Source organism: Cervus elaphus, chromosome 11 (assembly GCF_910594005.1).
Source record: "Cervus elaphus chromosome 11, mCerEla1.1, whole genome shotgun sequence".
Classification (NCBI taxonomy): Eukaryota; Metazoa; Chordata; class Mammalia; order Artiodactyla; family Cervidae; genus Cervus; species Cervus elaphus.
In genome coordinates, this window is record NC_057825.1 from 1,299,028 (window position 1) to 1,319,964 (window position 20,937).

A 20,937-nucleotide genomic window follows, 5' to 3' on the forward strand; every position below is an offset into this window, starting at 1 on the left:
CTCTTCCCGAAGCCAGGCGCGCCCCCGGCGGCCTCCCCGAGTCCGAGCGCGCGGTCCTCTGGGAGCCGCACCCTAGGCCCGCCCGGGCGGAACCGCAGGGAGGGCGTGGCGGCCAGGGCCCGTGGTCCGGCCGGGCGCGGGGCCTAGGGGCCCGTCTCCCCGCCCCGTCCCCTGCGTCCCGGCGTCCTCGCCCCCTCCCTGCACGGAGCCGGGCGGCCGAGAAGCCCCCACGCTGTCCGTGGGGACCCGCCGGGCAGCGGGGCCGCGCTCCCGTCCGGCCAGTTCTTACAGCAGCATGTCGCTTAGAAGGGCTCCATCAGGTTAGTCCAGTGTGCTGTCCAGCCTCAGACTCAGGGTACCGGCGGGTCTGCAGGCGGAGTGGGGAGGTCAGGGCGCAGCTCTGCCCGCGCGGTGAGCGCCGGGTCCCCGCAGCACAGCGGCCTCGGACCACCGAACCCGCCTGACGAACCCGGGCCGGGGTCTCCGGTGCCCCGAGACCCGTCCCAAGTTTGGGGAAACGTGGCGTGCGTTCGCGCCGGTGGCTCCAGAGCACAGGGGCTCCCACACTGCGGCCCCAGCAAGTGATTCCTTATTCTCGCAGCCAGTCCAGGGCCTCGGAGCTCGCCAAGGAAGCTTCTAGAACTCGGACTTCTGCCCAACCCGCGGTGTGGAGAGGCTCCCGCCGGGGGGTCGCGGCGCCTTTAAGGACCCCGCCCGCGCATCGGGTAGCATGGTCGTTGCTTAGTAACAGGACGCCGCTCCGCCGCCTGCTCCTTCTGTGTCCCCAGAGCGCGGGGCGACCGAGGCGGGATGTCGGAGGAGGACCCCCAAGTGTGCGCGGAGCCAGAGCAGCCCAAGGCCGGGCCCCAGCCGGAGAAAACCAGCGACTACTACCGCGTGAGCGAGGACCTGCCGGCCAGGTTCAACAACCCGGCCTGGTTTCGGGGCTACAGGTGAGCACCCGGGAGTCCGCTCAGGGTCCGCCTTGCGTGCAAGCAGGAAAGCCCAGTGCTCCTGGTCTGGCGGGCAGCCAGGTGCCCAGCTGGGCCTGCGCTCGGCTCAGCCCACAGGCCCCAGCCTGACCCTGAGTCAAAAGCGGGGTCAGCGGATCACCATCACGGGAGTCGGGAGGTGCAGGTGGAGGCAGCGGGCCTCCAGCTCGGGCGGTGGGCGGGGCGTGTCCGGGGAAAGTCAGCACGCGGGCCGATCGCAGCCACACACCTAGGGCGAGGCCAGCCTGCTGTCCTGTCCCGGAGGAGAGGGCCGGTCTGCTGGCGATGCGCGGATGACGCGTCCATCACCCGCTGCGGAGGGGCGCGCGCCCTGCGGGCTCTAAGACGCAGGCTGCGCGCCTTTCCTGACCCCCACTTAGTCCCTCTACAAGCCCCCGGGATCGGCTCTGTTAGCATCTTCATTTCCCAGCGGGGAGACGAAGCTGGGAGGTGGAAAGATATGCTCTTGCCCATAGTTAGTGTGAGGCAGAGCTGGGGTGTCGGAGTCCACAGCCCCGCGGTTACACTGCTGTGCCACTAGCGGATATCAGGGCTGGAGACGCAGGAAGGTTTTCTCCTGGAGGCTCAGAGTGGAGGGGCACCCCCCACCCCCGCCCCCCAGGTCTGGAGGCTGAGTCACAGATCCCAACTTACACACCCACCCGGGAAATGACAGCATGGGCCCAGGTCTTGCTGGGGCTGAGGGCCAGCACTTTCCACCTGGGCGTTCTTTAGGCTTTGGCAGAGGTCAGCAGAGGGGTCAAGGGAGGCTGGATGAACCTGCCAGGAAGGCCAGCCCTGCACCCCACAGGAGCCCAGGTTCACGGCTGCATTGCGCGCCTACAAAGCTCTGTCAATTGAATATGGTAAAGCTGTGGCTTGGGCAAACTTAGAACAAATGAGTGGAAAATAAAGTGTTCTTCTCATCTGCCAGGACCAAGGAGCCCCTCTCAGTATACAGGACCAGCAACCAAGCTTACGGGAGCAGAGCCCCCACCGTGCACGAGATGCCGGTAAGGAGGAGGCAAGGAAGGGCGCTGGGGTGTGTGTGTGTGAGTGAGTGTGTGTGTGTGCGCGCGTGCATGGGTATGTGTGTACGCGGGTGTGTGTGTGTACAGTGTCTGTGAGTGTGTACAGTGTGTGTGTGCATGCGTGTGTGTGAGTGTGTATGTGTGTACAGTGTGTGTGTGTACAGTGTGCGTGGGTGTGTACGGTGTGTGTGTGTCCCAGAGTTCCAACATCACAAATGGAAAGGGGTCACCTCAAATCTTTTTGGAACAGGGACAGGGTAGAAATAAATGAATGACTGAATTTAGCAAACAATTTCTAAAGGTTGGGAAAGGGGCATGGTAGGCTTGTTTGCATGTATGTGCTCGCTCAGCTGTGTCCAGCTCTTTGGGACCCTATTGACTGTAGCCTGCCAGGCTCTTCTGTCCTTGGAATTTTGCTTGCAAGAATATACTGGAGCGGGTTGTCATTTCCTCCTCCAGGGGATCTTTCCAATCCAGAGATCCAACCCGTGTCTTTTGTGTCTCCTGCGTTGGTTGGTGGCTTCTGTACCAGCTGAGCCACCGGGGAAGCCCGTAGCCTGGTTTACAACATCCCAAAGGACTGGCCCCATTCATTCGTACGATGAACCAACTCTTGTAGGCAGTGGGTTTTGAGGCAAATAAATGAAGAACTGCTTTCATATTGGAGGGATGCCTTATTTTATGAGATTAACCTGTGACCCTAAGAGGCAGCACTGGATGATGAAAGCTCAGGTTCCAAAAGGACCGGGGTCCGTGCACCTTTGGGGAACCTGAGCCCTTTTTGATCGACTTCACATGGCAAGGGGCCTCCTCGAGCCCTCCGACGGCCCTGCTGCGTCCAGGAGAAGGGCCGGTGGATCGGTGTGAGCCACCCCTGGGGACCCCAGACAGCGGACCATCTGCTTGGGGGTCCATGTTGGTTTTCTTCCAAAATATTTCTCATTTTTTAAAGCTAACTGTGGTTTATGTATTTGACTTGGACTGTGCTGGACCCTTGCTGCCGCACGGGCTTTTCTCTGGTTGTGGCGAGCGGGGGCTGCTCTGGGCGGTGCTGTGGGGGCTTCTCGCGGCGGCAGCCCCTCTCGATGCGGACCACGGGCTCTAGGCGCACGGGCTTCGGTAGCTGTGGCCCCGGGCTCCAGACACAGGCTCAGGAGTTGTGGATCATGGGCTCGATTGCTCTGAGGCGTGTGGGGTCTTTCTGCACCGGAGAGCGAACCCATGTCTCCTGTACTGGCAGGCGGATTCTCTACCACTGAGCCCCCAGATATTCCTCATTTTAAAAGATCTGGATAATCGCTTCTTTAGTTGTTTTGCGTGAGGGAGTACAGCTCTTAACAAAAAAGACATTGTTTACCTAAAAGTTTCCAGAGCACTAAAGGTCATGCTTCCAAAGCCAAGGGATCAGGTATTTCCATGCAGAAGACCACCATGCTCGCTAACACAGGCCCGGATGTTTTGCTTTCGTGAAAAGGCCATTTGCTGGTCTTTCGAGGCAGAGGCAGTGGGATGAAGCACGGGGTTCTCACGAGGCAAGTTTAGAAGGAGCTTTTCCTGCTGATGGGCGACCTGCTTTGTCTGGAGCCTGGTCTCCAGTTTCCTGGCCTGAGTGTGGCCGCTGGACTCGTCGAGCAGGACTGTTTCCTTCCCGTGTAGGAACAGAAAATAAACATGCGTGTTTTGCGCTTTACAGCATACACTGAAGGAGACTATTCCTCCCGACACTGTGATGGTGGATGCGTGTCGTTCCTCATTCCTTTGTTACAGCCCAGAGTGTACCGCTCGGAAAGTGGGCCCGAGTGTGTGGTGCTGGCTCGGTTAACGAGCACCCGCCCACACTAGCTCAGCCGTTCTACGCGCTGCGCTAAGAGACACACGCACCACGGCAGCTGTGTGTGCTGCAGGGAGGCGACTGGGAGCTGCTGCTCTGGGAAATAAATGCCCTGGGGACGCCCTGGAGGCCTAGTGGTTAGGACTGCGTGCGTCCATTGCAGGGGTCGAAAGTTCGATCCCTGGTTGAGGAACTGAGATCCTGCAAGCTGCACGGCATGGCCCATAAAACCTCCAAAAACCAACAAAGCAAAACCAAACACAAAACACCAAAAAACGAATACACACACACACAAAACATCCAAAAAACCCTCCAAAATCCACCGAAAGGCCATTTTTCTTTGCATTTGCTTCCTGTCGAGGAGACAGCATATCAGGTGACCTTCTTGACACAGGGGGACTCTAGAAGAGGTCGCCTGTCCCACAGTGGTCCAGGCCCCTTCCGTCAGAGACCCCCAGGTCACTTGGCGATGCTGGGTTGCTGAAATGACCGCCACCCTGGGTGCCCACACACACCGGCGGCCTCCTCCGTGTCCTCACGGCAACCCTGCCTCGCGAGGGCAGCCCCTCCCGAGCCCCTCGGCGGGTGGGGTGGGGCCCTCAGAATGGTTCTAAGGTTCTGCAAAAGATTCTGATTCCCTGTCAAGGCTGAAACCTGAGTAGGTCATTTCTTTTCCACAGAAAGCTCAGGCTCAGAGACGTCCAGTAACTTGCCCTAATTGGCAAAAGCAGAGCTGAGGACAGCTTGGGGCCTGACCCCCTGTCACCAGAGCCGGGATGGCGGTGCCTCGCCCGGGTGTTACAATCCACGTAACGGCGGAGGGGGGCACCGTTCGCCATGACTCCCCGGCATTAGGCGTAAACTGGGGCGGCCGTGGTGGTTCAGTCGCTCAGTCGTGTCTGAGTCTTGTGACCCCATGGACTGCAGCCCGCCAGGCTCCTCTGTCCCTGGGATTCTCCCGGCAAGCATACTGGAGTGAGTCACCATGCCCTCCTCTAGGGGATCTTCCCGACCCAGGGGTCGAACCTGGGTCTCCTTCATCACAGGCAGATTCTTTACCGAGTCGCCAGGGAAGTCCAAGGGCAAACGAGGCCATTCTGCAAGCCCGCCCCCCGGCCTCTCTGTTTTCTAGTTTTAGGAACAACGTTTTCTCACAAATCCTTATTTTTCTTCCAAACATTCGGGATGACTGACTGCTCGAGAGTTACCACGTGTCACTAATCCCAGTGTCCCCTTCTCACTTCCAGAAGGTGTTTTATCCAAATTCGTATAAGTTTTCCAGACAAGTTGCAGCGGGTGGAATGTTCCAGAACAACACGCTCAATGTCTACATGGAGAAGAGCATCGTGACGGGTCCCGACAACTACATCACCTCCTACGACCGGCTCAACTTCCACCCCAGCTACAGAGTCTGCAGGCCGTCCATCTGTGACTGAGGGGCTCCCGGCTCCTCCGGCTGGTTGTCTGCTTGCCCCAGTCCTTGGTGGTTCGCCCCGTCATAAAGGGGCGCATTTCGAGACTTCCCCGAAATCACCTTTCCTCTCTACATCAGCCGGCAGACGGGGCGGCGATGCTCTGCTTTCTCTGTTTTACACCTGAGACGAAAGAGCCGATGGCTTGACTTTCCATTAAAAATCTTGCCACGTCCTCGGTTCCTGAGTCATCTGCGATCCAGGCGCAGGGCACTGGGCGTCCCGAGACCCCGAGCTTGGCCTGGATGCTGGGAATGCCTGGAGTGCTCCACCTGCGTCTTAGTTGGGATGCATCTTTGTTTTTATACTCATGACAGATTGTGGGGTTTTTCTGTTCTCAAGTAGCCTGCTGGGCCGTGGTAGGAGGGTTGGATCATCTGCCTGGGGTGTGGATGAGAGCCGGGTGAGGGAGCAGGGGCTCCCTGGAGTGGGGAAGGCTCCAGGCGGGACCGGGAGAGCCCAGGCCAGGCTCAGAGCAACCCTGGGCACCCCCTGGCCACGAGCAAGGAGTGACCCTGAGCACCCCCTGGCCACGAGCAAGGCCCAGGCGGAGGCAGAAAGAAGGCTGGCTTGTTGCTGAGGGGCGGTGTGTGCATGGGGGCTCCCTTCTTGGTGTTCACCCAGGGAAGACCATCACTGGTGATAACCACACGGGGCTTCCCAGGTGGGGCTCAGTGGTAAAGAATCCTGCCCACGCGAGAGGTGTAAGGGACGCGGGTGTGACCCCCGAGCTGGGAAGATGCACAGGAGGAGAAAAGGGATTCTTGCTTGAGAAACCCCACGGACGGGAGCCTGGCGGGCTACGGTCCGTGGGGCTGCAGAGAGTCGGACACGCCTGAGCCCCTGAGCAGTAACTACGTGAAGTGGGTGTCTATCTCTGTGTACTTACTTGTCAATCAACATTCACTATGGTTTAGACCGTCCTCAGTGAGCATTTTCTGGGGCTTCCCTGGTGGTCCAGTGGTTAAGAATCCGCCTTGCGGTGCGGGGGAACTCGGGTTCTATCTGGTGTGCCCCACCCGTGAGCCCACGCACCGCACTACAGAGTCTGTGAAAAACCCTGCGTGCCACAGTGAAAAATCTGCCACAACTAAGACCCGAGGCAGCCACATAGCTAAACATTAAAACCATTTTCTCCAACAGGATGTATGTTCCAGACATCAATCCCGCTTCCCTTATGACCACTTGCTGTGGGAAACCTGGGAGGTGTTGGGACCAGAGAGATGAAATGGTTAAAGACTTGACGCTGCTTGTTTACTGAGGTTTTTATCCAAAGAGAGTCTTTACTCACGTATGAATTCGGGAGGAAATGAAATACCATGACCGGTTATCTCTTTATTAAAAACTTTGTGAAGCAAAAGTAAGCATTTCAGCAACATTCTTAAGGTTCCATTTGCGGTGGAAATGGTTTCTAGAGAAAATCAGCTCCTTGAATTGAAGCGATACAAAGCTGAGGCTGGAGCCAGGGTCTACTGATAGGTCACATCCTTCTCCTCTGCTGGAAAACCAGCACAGACTCCAGGCATCAAGCTGAAAGTGCATTTTTCACAGCTTGTCACCAATAATAGCAAAATACTCAGAATGCTTCTGCATTCTACCTCTGTTGAAATACAAAAGGGGGGATAAAAAGAGCGCATATCAGTCCAGTTCTGAAGCTCCACGGAAGAGGAGCATCACTTCCTTTGCGCTGGCCGGGAATGCCGAGTGCTCAGGGCGGATGCGGCCGTCCGGCCCGGGACTGTCTGCCCCGCAGCCTTGACCGGGAGCAGGGCACTCCGGGGCGGGACTGCGTGCGACGGCCGGGGCCCAGGCTGGGCCGGTAAGTCGAGCCGATGTCCACAGACACAGGAGGTGCCAAGCGCGCCAGTGAACTTCAGCGGGTTAGTGCTGGCATCAGAGTCCGGCGGTGCAGTGCTTTCATTCATCCTCACAGCCGGTCACCAGCGTTTCTGAACCAGTTGCTAATGAGTTAATGGGAAGTTAGACTGTACAGTGAATAAATGTCTGGAAAGGTGGATGACAGAAATACCTTTTGTATCACGCATGTACCCGTCTTCCTGAGAAGTCACCCACCGCCTCTGGCTCAAGCTCCCGGTCCACATGCCCTCCTGGGGCCTGGGCCCCTGCGAGCCGCCCGTCGGCCACGGGTCTCCCACCCATCTGCTGTCTCACGGTTTTCAAAGGGCTTCGACGGCGTCGCCTCATCCGATGCTCATGCCTGCAGCAGGTCTTACCCCACCTCCCTCTGTGGAGGGGGAATTAGGGTCCAGAGGGGCTGCCCTGTCACAGGCCCTGGGCCCCCGCCTTGGTGGTGGAGCGGGGAGGGTCCTGGGAGGGACAAGGTCATCAGCGTCGGACCCCATAGAGCCTCCCGGACTTCCTAGCTTTGCATGAATCATAGAGGAACTCCAGTGATTACCATGAACTTTATCCTTTTAACATAACTTTCAGACTGCAATCTTTATGTGCTGAGGGAAGGGAAAAGAGTTCAGATTGACAGGATGATCTTTTTTTTTTTTTTGACAGGATGATCCTACGGCACAAGCCCGTGCCTTCTATCTGGGGTAACAGCACACAGAATGGTTGGTTGAAAAATGGAAAAAAATCACATTTCTGACCACTGTGCTGAGATCTTTCAAAATCTTAAATCTAATCAGAGCAATTACGGGAAAGGGGATCGAAACACTTAGGGTAACAAACACCAGTTTCCGCTGATTATTACATCAACTGCACGGCCATAGAGAAACCCGGTCTCCACTCAGGAGATGCTGTATCTGGCCTCTCTGCTACACTCTTAAATGAAACGTTGACACTTTCACGGCGCTTTTCTCATCGCTTAATTTAGCTGCTGAGTCGGCCTAAAACCAGGAACTTCTTACTCCAGAAGTGTATTTTCCCTATTTTTCTTCAGTGATATTTCATCTTTTATTTATAGTTAATTAGAATAAATGGTTTCAAATACATAGTAAAATATGTTGATGTTGGGAAGACAAATCCCTCCGTCCAGCAGCACACGACACAGCAGAGATCTCAAAGATTCAAAATACAAATAATGTATTTCCCTCCCCGGCAGCCTTGCCTGGCACTGGCCTGGAGGAGGTCTGCAGACAGCGAGGGTGGCGTGTGTTGCTGTTTGTCCCCGTCTACACCGGCCCTTAAGTGAATTTTGGGGAAGGGGTGGGATCAAGGTGGCAGTGCTCCCTACATGAGCAGATGAAGTGCCGGGTTTAAGCTGAGTGTCCGGGCGTCCGGCGGTCTAGTGGTTAGGGATCTGCCCGCCAATGCAGGGCACAAGGGTCGGATCACTGGTTCAGGAGGCTCCCGCACGCCACGGAGCACCTAAGCTGGGAGCCGCGGTGACCGAGCCGGCACGCCTGGAGCCGGGCTCCACGGCAGGAGAGGCCACCGCAGTGAGGACCCGGAGCACCGTGACCAGGACAGGCCCCGCTCGCCGCCACCAGAGGAATCCCATGAGCAAGCAGCAAGGGAGGCCCAGCAGAGCCCAAACAGCAACAGAAATTAAAAAGAGCAACTAAACTCAGTGTCTGGGTTCCCAGGCTCCGCACGTGTGTCTCCGCTTGAGAAAACCTGCTGACAACTCGGACTCTGAGCGGCAAACCTGGGAGTGACTTCTCCCGAGGAAGACCCCGTCCTCTGTGCGGACAGGCGGGTGGTGAGCATTGGCCGCTCGCCCCTGGGGCTCTCCCCTCCTCCCACTCCACTCCTGCTGTGTTAGGACTTCTGACGTGGGGTGGTCCCTGCAGAAACCCAGAGCAGCAGACCTCCACAATCGGGTCTCCCCTGCTTTGCGTTACGGGAAATGAACCTGTGGCCCAGCACGCAGCCTCCTCCCTCCACTGGGAAGCGAGAGGGGCCCTTGGGGTCGGACTTCTCTGTAGGCCCCCCACCTTTTAAGTCTTTTCCTTCTGGCCGTGCGGGGTCTTCGTTGCCGCGCAGGCTTTACTGCCGTTGCCGCGAGCAGGGGCCGCTCCCTCCTTGCCGCGCATGGCTTCTGTTGCTGAGCACCCGCTCCGGGGCCCTCGGGCTTGTCGCTGCAGTTCCCGGGCTCCAGAGCTCAGGCACGGCAGCCGTGGAGCCCGGGCTAAGTTGCTCCGTGACAGGCGGGATCCCCCCAGACCAGGGAGTGGCCCTGTGTCCCCCACACTGGGAGGCGGATTCATGACCACTGGGCCAGCAGGGAAGCCCTCCTCTGCCGGTCTCGGGACTTTCAGCCTGCTCTGGCCACACGCCCTCCCCAGCCTCTTCCTATGGGCGGGGGTACATCGGCCACCCAGAGCGCTGGGACCCACGGACGCGAGGTGGGGCCGGGACCAGCAGAGGAGCTGGACTGGGGCTGCAGATGAGGCCGTCACTCCTCAGCCGTGCTCCCGCCGCCCCCATGGCAGCGCCCCACCTAAAAGAAATTGCCTAGTTCTGGCCTTGCCGGGCCTGTGTGGCTGTGTGCGGGCTTTCTCTAGTTGAGGCGCGTGGGCTCCCGTTTCTGTGGTTTCTCTTGCGGGGAGGCACAGGCTTTAGGCACACAGGGTCAGTAGTTGTGGAGCCTGGGCTCAGGCGGCCCTCGGCGTGTGGAATCTTCCCGGACCAGGGATCAGACCCCGTGTCCCCTTCACTGGCAGCTGGATGCCACGCCAGCCCCCTTTGCAGACAGGCTGCAGGACCTCCCACCTTGGCCCCAGGGAGCGCCAGAGTTGACCGTGGCGGGGCGGGGCGGGGGGGGCGGGGAGGGTGGGGAGAGTGGGAAAACAAAAGCTTTTAAGCAGCCTGGCTTGTGGGTAATCCAGGGATGGGCCCACGCTATCACGGTTATGACCAGTTCGTGAAAACCAGGCATGGCCTGCACTGCCCAGGAAGAACCCAGAACGGGTGGGGAGGCTGGGGGAGAGGAAGGAGGGGAGGGTCTGGGGGGGCGGCGATGGGGCCAGGAGCAGAGGGGTGCCCACGGCTCAGTCCTCGATGGCAAGGGTGGAAGCCCGGCGGGTCCCGGACGCTGGGTCCTCACGCCAACATCCTGCAAAGGCCACGCCGCAGAGGACAGACCGCATCAACTGAGGTGTGAGCAGTGCTTGATTTATTAGCATTAAAAAAACCCAGTTCATATATACAAAACAAGCTGATTCCTGTTGTCAAGTGTTAAAAGCACTCCTTTAAAATTAAATACAATTTAAAGCATGGATTAATGAGTTGTTTTCCTCGGAAGCACTTAAGTGAATGAATATTTGCCAACGGAAATATCAGATGCACACCATGGGGGCACCAGGGGGTCATGGGATCCACAGCCCTGCTCACCGCAGTGTCTGACCCCAGACACGGTAGGTGCCGCACACGTCCCCAGTGGGTATTCCCGCTAAGACCCAGGGCGGGGACACAACCTGTGAAAATTCACTTGCACTTAGAATAACGACCAACTTCAGCTGCACCTTAAACCTCGCCCCAGGCCCACCGCAGCCGCAGCGATGAGCTGTGACACTCTGGGTGGCCGGTGAGGGCTCGCTGGACAAACACGTGTGAACACCCACGCTCGGCTGCCGGCCCCGCGGGCTGTGACGCGGAAGGCGCAGGGCACCAGGCTCGTCCCGGCTGTGCGTGGCATCGTCAGGCAGACACGCCGAGGGCACAGGGGACGGGCGTGCCTGCCCGCTGCCGGAGCCCACCCCACCCCACCCCGCCCAGTCCCTGGTGGGCTCCGGCCTCGGTCCTCAGGACTCTGGGCACCAGCCGCTCCGCGGGCACGGATGAGGACGAGGACACTGGAAACACACGGGCTGGCTGAGACCATCTGGAGCTGCGATTAAACGTGAAGGACGGCAGCTTCCGCGTAGAAAGGGGTTTACTGAGCTGGTGGAGTCGTGTCAGAACTGAGAAGGACTGGATGCCGAACCACAGAGGCTCTAGGTGTGAACGGCTGGCCGGCGACCTCACCGGGGGTCTCGGCGTGCGCCCCAGGCGGCTGGTATGCCCACCGGCCTTTGTGCTTTGAAACGCTCTTCCGCTCGAGGACCCCGTCAGGCCTCTGCGAGGGGAGGCGGGGGCTCTCTCACATGAGAAGTGCTGGCCAGCAGCGCCCTGACAGGGGCTGCTGGGGTGTCTGGTGAGTCTCGGGCAGGGCTCCGGCTGCCGCCTTCCCGAGGCTGGCACTGTGGCCGCAGCAGGCCCTGCCCACCAGCGGCCAGCCCCAAGCACAGGGATGCGCGGAACCGAATGTCCGCTGATCCCAGACTCGTGTGGAGACCATGGAAAACCGCTGTGAGGAACGCCCGGCAGGATCCAACAGCGGCGTTCATCAAAAATAGTTTTTACAGCACTTTAAATAATTTACAAAAAAGGCTACAAAAATCATATTTACCAGGACACATCTGTTAAATAAAAACACGGTTTCACGTTAGTGTACAAATGTACAGGCTGCATGGGGCCTCCAGGGCCCCCGTTCCATCAGGAGCGTGGCCGCGGGGCAGGCGCCTGGCGCTCACAGCTGCAACGCCGGGCCCTGGGCCGCGGGCCCGCCGCCCTCCTCCACAGACACGTCGCTGAGCTCACTGGCATCGCTGCCCAAGGCCTCCGGCTCCTCCTCGTCTCTGTCCAGCCCTCTGCGCCCGAAACGCAGGTCCAGGACACCCTCTTCCGGCCCCGAGCCCCTCCTGTTGGACAGGCCGAGCCCTGCCCGGGGCTTCCTGCAAGGCCAGCGGCCGCCCTCCTTCACCAGCAGGTGCGGGCTTCCGAACACTGGGCCGCAGGCGGCCTGGGCCTCCCGGAAGGCTGAGAAGGACGGGCCCTGCAGGGGCAGACCCAGGCCGGGGCTGAAGAGGCCGGCCTGCTTGGTGCCCCAGGGCACGCACTTCCCAAAATGGAACAGCTGCGTGGAGAGCAGCGGCGAGAAGCCGGTGAAGGGCAGGCCCCTCCGGGGGTCCACGGCGAGGCTGGGTGAGCCCTGGGCCTGGCTCCCTGGCCCCTTCTCCCTCTGGCCGCCAAGGCCCCCTCTCCACGCGGCCGCATCCCTGCCTTCCGGGCCCAGTACCCAGGTGCTCTGCAGCCGGCTCTGGGGGGCGAGGCCGGCCCGGGGCACCCCATCCCGCTCGGAGCCCGGGGTCCGTGCCAGCAAGCCATGGCCCTCTGCCCAGGCGCCAGCCTCCGTGCGGCTTGGGAGCTGGCCAAACGTGCCCTCCCCCGCGACCCCCTCGGGCCCCCTGGGGCCTGAGTCTCTGGGGGCACAGATGTTCCTCCTGGGGGCCGGCGCCCCTCTAGCAGGGGCAGGCCTGCTGGTGCTCCTGGGTGGCGCCAGCTCGCACCAGGCCAGGGTGGCTGGGGGGCAGGGCTGCTCGGGGTGTGGGCTGCCCCCACCGCCTGGAGTGAGGGCTCTTCCCGGCCTCCGGGGTCCCTCGGCCCCTGGCTGCGGGCCCCCTCTGACCCTCTGGCTCCGCGTGCACATGCCTGCCTGGGCAGCTGGGCCCGGGGGCTGTGCTTTCCGGCCCGGGAGCTCTGGCCTGGCCCCACTCGCAGTTCCCATGATGGCCAGGCCCCCTCCTGGAATTTCTGATCTGCTCACAGACTCCTTGGCCTTTTCGGCCAAAAACTTCCTGATCTCCAGCTCGATGCTGTCGTCACTGTCTACAGAGCTGCTATCATCAGACAGGGAGCTGGGGCTTTCGGAGGGACCGGGAGGCTCGCGGGCTTCCGACTCCCTGGAGAACAGGCCCCCGGCCGCAGCCCTGCCCCGGGGCCAGGGGGCAGAGGGGCCCGAGGGTGCGTCCTCTGGCCCCGAGCCGTCCACCTTCGCCCCTGCTGTTTCCCGGGAGGGGACGCGCGAGGGTCTCCCTGGGGTCTCCCTGCTGGACTTGCAGAGACAGCTTTTCAGCAGGTGGGGGCTTCGGTCTCTCCAGTCCTTCTGGAAGCCCCCCAGCTTGTCCAGGAACTGCGTCTCCGTGGTGCTGAAGCGGACCCTCTTCTTGCAGCCAGCCCGGGCGTCCCTGCACCTCTTCCGGAGCCGCCGCTTGGAGCGCAGCAGGTCCTTGATGGCCGAGTCCAGGTCCGCGTCGCTGTCCAGCGAGCTGCTCTTCTCCTCGGAGCTCGCGTCCCCGCGCCTCCCCTCGGCCGTCTGCCCGGGGCCTGGCGGTGCAGCTCCCGGCGGGTCCGGGGCCCCGAGCTCGTCGCCCGGCCCGCCTGTCTTGAAGCGGGGAGGCTGGCTGCGGCTCTCGCCCTCCTTTCTGGGGGCCTCGGGGGCTCGCCCCTGGCCAGGCTGCACCCGGCCCTGGCCGCGCTCGGCGTCCTGGGCGTCCTGCGTCTCGGCCATGTCTCTGGGCTGCCTGGGAGTGCAGGGCGTCCTGCCACGCCTCCTCCTGCAGCCCGGAGGGTCTGGGGTGCTGGAGGCTGGGGCGCTGAGGCTGGGCGGCAGGGGCGGGCTGTGGGCGGGCCGGGTGCAGGTCTCCGTGCGGGGCAGCGGGCCCCCCGACTGCGCCTTCAGGGCCAGGAATGTCCGGATCTCCCGCTCGATGCTGTCGTCACTGTCCACCGCGCTGCTGTCGCCGTCGGGGCGGGGAGGCCCATCAGGGCCTTCGAGCAGCGGACTGGTGGGCGGGGGCCTTTCCCCACCGTCCACGGGGGCCGGCAGGATGGTCTTGGAGATGTCCAGGATGGCCTCGGCGCACATCAGCTCGGCAGACGCGTCTGCCCGGTGTGGGGACCCGTCCATGCCTGGGGTCCCAGCAGCTGCACTCCCCGGAGGCGCAGGAGCCGTGGTTTCCCTGGGGGTCCTGGGCGGGTGGTCGGGGTCTGGGCCGCCCAGGCTGAGGTCTGTGGCCTTGGGGGCCGCTGGCTTCTTTTTGCCGGGGGTTTTGCTGTGGGCTTCGGGCCAGGCGCCCCTCAGGCCATGAGCAGGGGCCGTGGGGCCTTTCTCCTCCGCGGGCGGGGGCCCCTGCTGGCCCACGGCTTCCTGCCGCCGCTCCCGCTGGTACAGCCGGATGGCCTCCTCGATGCCGTCGTCGCTACTCGAGTCCGGCTCCTCGCGCATCAGGGCTGCGCCCCTCGGCCGCCTGCCCTTCCGCGCGGAGCCCATGGCCCTGCGGACCCCAGCTTTACCCGGCGTGGCCTCTGCAGGGGGCCCCGTGGTGGCAGCAGCAGCAGGCTCGGCGGCGGCGACCTTGCACCTGAGGCCTCTGGGCAGGGCGCTGGCCTTCGCGGACCTGGGCAGCTTCCGGAAGACGAACTCCTTGCCAGCTCCTGGCAGGCCCTGCTGCGGTGCCTTCAGCGGCGGCTCTCTGCCAGGCCTGCAGGTCGCTCTGGCCACGCTGTCGCCAGGCTCTGCCTTTCTGCAGGCAGGGAGGTCACCTTTCTGTAGCCTCTTCTCGCTCAGGAACTGTTCGATCTCCGCCTGGATGCTCTGTTCGAAGGAGTCGTCGCTGCTCACGCTGAGCGGGGAGGCGGAGCCCCGGACACGGCCGGGGCCAGCTGCAGGGTTTGGGGGACACGGGGCGGCTGGGGCACCGCTCAGAGGTGGCTCTGGTCTGCACCGACGGGCCACGTCCCCGGCTGCAGGCGGCAGGGCGGCCCCGCTCTTGGCCCTGAGGTACTCCTGAATGGCTTCCTCGATATCCCGGTCCACCGAGTCGTCGCTGTCTGAACCCGGCACCAGAGGCCCGAGGTTGGCCTCCTCCTCCTCCCCTTTGGGGTCAAGACCTGCGGCAAGACTACAGGCCGCAAAGGCGGGGCTGGCGGCCGGTGGGGCGCCCCGGCCCCTCTCCGCCCTCTGGCTTCTCGGCCGGGCATGCTCGCCGCTCATGCCCAGGGCTGCCCCGTCGCCCTGAAGCCTGCTGATGGCCATCTGCACCTTGGCGCTCACCGCTGCTCTCGAGACGCCCTCTCTGGGCTCCGAGAAGCATCTGGGAAACCTACAGCTCCCGGGCGGGCCAAAGGCCTCCCATGCAGACCGCAGGGCCAGCACAGGAGGCGCGTTCATGAGAAACATCCTAGCGGGCGCGCGCAGAGGCGGGGCTTCGCTTCTCCGCCCGCTTCACATCCTGCAGCCGGGCACGCCGGGCGGGCGCCCCGGGTCAGGTCGCGCGGGAGCCACAGGCCCCCGGGCCTCAGCTTCCTCCGCTGTACGGGGCCGGTGGCCGAGGAGACTCATGAGACAATGCTTCCGAGCGCCCTGGGCCGAGCTCGTGGAAGCTGACACGGGTATCCTTCCTCCGTCATCCCTCCGTCCATCTTCTCCGGTAAAGGAGCAGAGGCGTGGTTTACCTTCTGTAGTCGTCAAGAGGGGGCCACGGGGTGAAGACGCAAAGCCTCTGGGCGGGTGGAAAGGTCGACTGGGGGAGTCAGGGTCAGCGACACATCACGGGTTGGTTGACTCTTGACACGAACCAGTAGCTCCTGAAAACAGAAGTTAAGTGATGTGAGCACCTAAACGCCTTTGAAGAGTAATTTACACAAAAGCCTTTTTATTGGAAAAGGTTGAATGTGTATTTGCCAGATGATCTCAGGGGACCGTATGACTATTTGCATGTAATTAGCACAGACACTGCCCCAAACAGTCACGTGCCCTTTCTCAGGCTGTGTGGCTTCTCCGCTTTCTGCATCTCAGTCCAAACGTGGCTGGGCTGGCAGGACCGCTGGGCTGCCCTTGGGAACACAGTGAGGACTTGCTCCCAAAGGCCTTTACACTGGAGGTCTGGGGCCACCGCCACGGAGGGGACATAACGCAGGGTGTACACAGTGGGTTAGAAAGATGCAAAATACACCATTAACTATCAGTTCCAAACACGTCTCTCTGCCCTCTCCCGACCCCCCACAAACTGGGACGCAAAGTGACCGAGATGCAAGAAGAAGGCTTGGCTCCTGGAAGCAGGGAAATCGAGTTCCAACCCCAAATGGTGCTGGGCCAGGCTGATGCTGCCTGGGAGCCTGGGGGTGGGGTTGGCCGGAAGTGGCCTGGGTGTTTGCTTTGCTTCCCTGCAGATCCTTCTCCCAGAGGAGCTTCCTTCCTGACGAGCACAGAATCCTGTGTTTACACACCACAGTCCTTTCCAAGAAAGCCTGGCCCGGCCACCTAGGCACAGACGTGCCCAAACAGGTGTGACCAGCAATTAAGCAGAGGGTGTGACCAATTCAGAAGGAAGTCCTTTGCTATGGCTATTTATGCTCAAAAAGTGAAACTGCAACATCAAAGAATTAGCTACAATTACCTGCGATTCTTTTCAAGTCCAGGTTCAGTATAACATTCCAAGATGGTTCAGGGACTGGGTCTTCCATCTCCCTACGTGTACTCTTTAGCATCTTGGGCCCACTTTTTAAATAGACTTTTGACTGTCAGGATTAAAGAGAATCAGAGACTTAATTCAGAGGCTGAAACTATAGCTGGTAAATATTTGGGGGGAAAGAAAGTGCATTAATTTAAGGGCTTGATATTCAACTTTGGAAGAACTTACCCTGAGGCCAAATACAGTTAACCACAACAATTAATAGTTCCAATTCCCCTGAGCCATTGGTCTGATGTACCAGGACACGCACGGCTGGGGATGTGAGAAGGCGCTTCCAAGTCCTCGGATGGAGCCCCCACGACAGCCGGTGGTCTTTCCCACAGCACTACACTCCAAGGAGATCCCCCCCTAAGGACAGCGGGGGGCCAACAATGCCGAGGGGGAGGGCTCTTCCACTGGGCTTTGCCCACCTCACTGTGGTCATTATTCAAGCTGCCCTGGCAAAATAACACAGCATACAAGACATCCCCAGAGGCCTTCTCAGAGTCTAGATCAGGAATGTTAACTCGATGAACAGCAGTGCCGTCTGAAGAAGAGGCCTGGGGATGGATCCCGGTGAACCAGGCTGCAGTGACTTCCTGCTCCAGGCAACAGAGGGTGCAGGGGGGAAAAACGCTCCTCTCTACTCCTCACCTTGACCGTGGTCACTGCTTCTAAATGACTGTCCCGAGCTCGGACTCCCTGGGAGTGGTTTTCTGAACTGTCAGATTATCTAGCCCAAGAATGAGGTTAAAAGCTCAGAGGGTGTCTCCAGCGACAGCTTGGCTTGTGGTTTTAAAACAATGGTCTACATGAGATGAATCATTCTGGAAAACTCCCCTCAACTGTACTTTGGGGGACTGCAGGCTGAAACCAGAGGGCTCCCACTTTGTCAGACTGCTAGCCTGCACCCCAAGAGCCCCGGAACCAGGTCTGGAGAGTGACTGTGGGGGCCCCAAAGCCGTGTGGTGCCAGAGTCTGAACCGTGCAGGGGGGCCCAGGGCCTCTCTGTCTAGACAGACACCTCCTGTCTCCGGGAGGGCAGAACCTCGCTAATGCTTATCCCCAGACAAGCCTGGCTCCCTGCACAGATGCCCAGCACAGCTCTGGGTTTCCCACAATGCTGTGCACCCCCGGCTGGTCCCCTAGCATAGGGAGCTGAGGGTCAGGGTACAAAGCCCAGGAGGGCCTCTCCTATTGCCGGCCTCAAGTGGGCGTGGGCTGGAATTTCGGCCTGTCTTGCCAGAAGGCGAGGCTTCACAACACAGCAAGGACGGCTCCATGCACATCTGCAGGGCCGCCGTCCATGCCTGGAGGGCCGCAGGCAAGGCGACACCCTAGGCTGGCCCTGCCCGCCCTTTGCTCCCGGCCTGGGGGCGCTCACCCCCAGAGCCGCCTCTCCCAGGAGGCATCCCTGCGCCCGGAGCAGCGACCCGGTCCTCCAGCAGGAAGGGGTTGGGCTGCGCCCCGGCTTTATATTTTGGGCTCCGTGGGTTTGGGGGCGAGGGGCTGGCCGGGAAGCCGAGTGGACCCTCCCGGAAGCTGCGTGGGGCGGGACGCGGGGCGCGATCTCTGCTGGAGGGCTGAGCGCGCCCCCCCCCCCCCCCCCCCCGCCCGCCGCCGGCCCTCACCTGGCCTCACCTGGGCCCCGCGCCCGGCCGGCTTCGAGGAACGCGGGCGCGCGCTGGCGGGGGCCCGGGCCAGGAGTTGCCTCTGGGGCCGCGACCCCCGGCCTCCCGGTCGGGTGACTAGCCGGCGCCCGGCCGAGTCCACGCCGCCCGCGGCGGCCCGTTCCCCAGCGGCCTGGCGCCGCGGTGCGGCCTGCGCGCCCGCCCTCCGGCCCGGCCCCCGCCGCCCACTCGGCCTTGCGCCGGCCCCCAGCCCTCGCCCGCGTCGGTCCCGGGGAGGCGGCGGGGGTCCCGGACCGAGGGGCGGGCTGCGGGCGCCGGGGGCGCGCGGGAGGGCGGGGCGCGCGCAGGGCGGGGCGGCCCCGGAGCCCCATCCCCGGACCTACCGGCGGCGGCGGGGCGGCGGCGGCCGCGCTCCGGAAGCCGTGCCCGGTGGCTGGGCATCATGGGAATGGCACGGCCGAGTTCCGGGGGAGGCGCGCGGCGCGGCCGGACCCCCGCCCGGCGAGCGCGCGCCCACCTGCCGGCCGCGCCGCGGAGGAGCCGCGGGAGCCGCGCGCCGCCCCCGCGCCCGCCCGGCGCCCGCGCCCGGCGCCCCGCGCCCCGCGCCGGCCCCGCCTGGAGGCGGCCCGAGCCTCCGGAGACGCCCCTCCCCTCCCGTCTCCGGCCGGCCCCCGAAGTGCGCCCGGGGCGCTCCGAGTGAGTAGTCGGTTTGAGGTTTGATCCCCGTCTGCTCCCGGCCAGAGGCGGGGCCCTCCGGCGCTGCGGGGCCCCTCTCCCCGGGGGCCCCCAACTGCTGGGCGCTGAGTCGGTGGCCGGGTCGGCAGACACTGCCCTGCCTCCGCGGTCCCGGGTGGGAAGTTCAGGCCGGGCGGGTGTGGGCCCCCGCCGGGCGCGCAGATGGGCTGCTTTGGGGCTAGTGCTGTCCCTGTGGTCGTCAGTCCCGTAACCAGAAACTCCTGCCCGACCGGGGGCCACTGTGTGCCTAGCACCGTGCCCCCTCCTCCCCCGGGCTGGCGGAGGAGGTTCCTTGAGTCTGCACAGAGCTCCAGTCCGGCTCCCTGGAAGCCGCCGGCCCCTCTGCGTAACCCACCGGCCCCCGCGCCCCTACCAGTACCGCGAGCTCTGGGCTGTCCGTGCAGCCTTCTCTCTAGGAAAGCTGCCCAGGCCTCCAGCTGCCTTTGCCAATGCCGCTGTGTCGGCGCCTCCTGTTTCACCTCCACCTTCGGGAGAAGGAACAGGGGCCGCGGATGGATAAGCAGCCCCCCAGGGGCAAGAGTCCTGCTGCAGGGGAGCTGGGCGGCAGACCCCAAGCCTGCCGTGCAGTGGAAGCCGGCGCCAGAGCAGCAGAGGGCAGGGCAGTGCAGGGCGCACCTCCGCCACTCGGGGAGCCGTCTCTGAGCACCCGAGTGTGCGCCCGGCTGGCCTTGGGGAGGCCGGGTGGAGGCTGGGGTACCCCGGGCCTGGCTGCATGGTCGTCCTGCAGGAGGAAGTGTGTTAAGACACACCTGTCATTGGTTGGTTTGGCGGGGAGGGAGCACTGTCTTCTAGGACCCCCGTCCCTCCCCCCGCTCCCCACCCCGTCCCCCCCAGCAGTAAAGGCAGGTTGATTGATTCTGGTCCTCACTGAACTTCCCTGTGGGTTTGTGTGATTTTTCTAACAGCTCAGAGATCTTCACTCAAGGCCTGGGGGGTGCCACTGCCCCTCAGGGTCCTGAGGCCGGTGGGGTGGACCCCGGCCCGTGCGAGGGGCACATGGAAAGGAAGACGAACCCTCTGCTTCCGCCCCCGGTGCCGGTCTCCGTGGCCCTGACCTAGACCTCTCTCGGGCTAAACTGGGGTTTTGTTTCCTGTCTAGAAAGTGCCCGAAGTTGGACAGGAGAAAACAAATCAGAGGCTTTATTCCCACAGGGATGAGAAGGGGGCTGTTTTTTATCTGCCTGGGGAATTTGGGGCCAAGTGTCAAGAAACCCATGAAAACATTGAATTAATCCTTCAGTAAACTGTTTAATAAACACTGGCTTCCCATTATGAGAGTAATACTTCTTTCTTTATTACCGAAAGTTTGGGAAAAGGTATCTAATGAGCCAGAACTGGGGACTCCACATATTTTGGCATGGTTTTTTCACAGTTTTTAACTAGTGCCGTGATGAACATCTTTGCTGATGTGTCCCTGGAAGCTGGCTCAGTTTTCCTAAGGGTAAATTCCTAGAAGAGACACTGCCGGGCCAAGGACTGGGGATGTATTTTGGCCCAAATGCCCTCCGGAAAGGCCCGGCTGAGTACCGTCCGCCCTCTGGGGCTGGCTCGAGTCCTTCCATTTGTCTCTGGCAATCTCACAGGTAAAACAAGCCTTTCCACTTGGAGTTTAATCTCTTTGCCTCCTGGTGGTATAGAGCATCTTTTTATTTTACTATTGGCCGTTTGGAAAATTGCCTGCATGTGTCTGTGTGCATCTGTAAATATTTTTCTGTTGGGGCGCGTGTCTTTTTCTCGTTCACAGCTTTTCTCATTGAGGATTGAACCCATCTCCATCATATACACGTTTATTTTTTGGTTTGCCATTTTTCTTTTAACTTTGGGTTTAGCTTTTGGTTTGTTTTGTTGGTGATGCTTGGGTTTTCAATTTGTGTAGCCAAACCTATCAAGTTTCTTCTATGGTTGCCTGCTTGGAGACAAGACCCAGGGCGGCTATTACCACCCTGAGGTTTCCTAACCCGTTTGCCAATTTAAT

The 20,937-nt window shown here is 61.5% G+C and overlaps 3 protein-coding genes across 11 annotated transcripts; 2 read left to right on the plus strand and 1 right to left on the minus strand.

The window, feature by feature from the left end:
- Positions 1–49: 49 nt before the first annotated feature.
- C11H9orf116 (chromosome 11 C9orf116 homolog) lies at positions 50–10,400 on the plus strand. Of its 6 annotated transcripts, none has more exons than XM_043916309.1 (4): positions 50–953; positions 1,927–2,005; positions 8,400–8,481; positions 8,884–10,400. In XM_043916309.1, the coding sequence occupies exons 1-4, from the start codon at positions 811–813 to the stop codon at positions 8,919–8,921; spliced, it is 342 nt and encodes a 113-aa protein (XP_043772244.1). In that variant the 5' UTR covers positions 50–810; the 3' UTR covers positions 8,922–10,400. The 6 variants fall into 6 exon arrangements, with proteins under 6 accessions (XP_043772244.1, XP_043772240.1, XP_043772241.1 ...); XM_043916305.1 differs by lacking the exons at positions 8,400–8,481; positions 8,884–10,400 and adding an exon at positions 5,102–5,500 and having other exon boundaries at positions 50–320; positions 602–953; XM_043916306.1 differs by lacking the exons at positions 8,400–8,481; positions 8,884–10,400 and adding an exon at positions 5,102–5,500 and having other exon boundaries at positions 50–320; positions 789–953.
- PPP1R26 (protein phosphatase 1 regulatory subunit 26) lies at positions 10,394–18,728 on the minus strand. Of its 4 annotated transcripts, none has more exons than XM_043916298.1 (3): positions 18,590–18,728; positions 16,522–16,642; positions 10,394–15,709 (listed from the first exon to the last, which is right to left on the minus strand). In XM_043916298.1, exon 3 carries the CDS (start codon positions 15,300–15,302, stop codon positions 11,811–11,813), a length of 3,492 nt encoding a protein of 1,163 aa, XP_043772233.1. In that variant the 5' UTR covers positions 15,303–15,709; positions 16,522–16,642; positions 18,590–18,728; the 3' UTR covers positions 10,394–11,810. The 4 variants fall into 4 exon arrangements, with proteins under 4 accessions (XP_043772233.1, XP_043772235.1, XP_043772236.1 ...); XM_043916300.1 differs by lacking the exon at positions 18,590–18,728 and adding an exon at positions 18,217–18,542; XM_043916301.1 differs by lacking the exon at positions 18,590–18,728 and adding an exon at positions 18,207–18,542.
- Positions 18,592–20,234, plus strand: LOC122702653 (CASP-like protein 4A2). Its single transcript, XM_043916311.1, has 2 exons — positions 18,592–18,902; positions 19,868–20,234. The coding sequence occupies exons 1-2, from the start codon at positions 18,649–18,651 to the stop codon at positions 20,019–20,021; spliced, it is 408 nt and encodes a 135-aa protein (XP_043772246.1). The 5' UTR covers positions 18,592–18,648; the 3' UTR covers positions 20,022–20,234.
- The last annotated feature ends 703 nt before the right edge of the window (positions 20,235–20,937 follow it).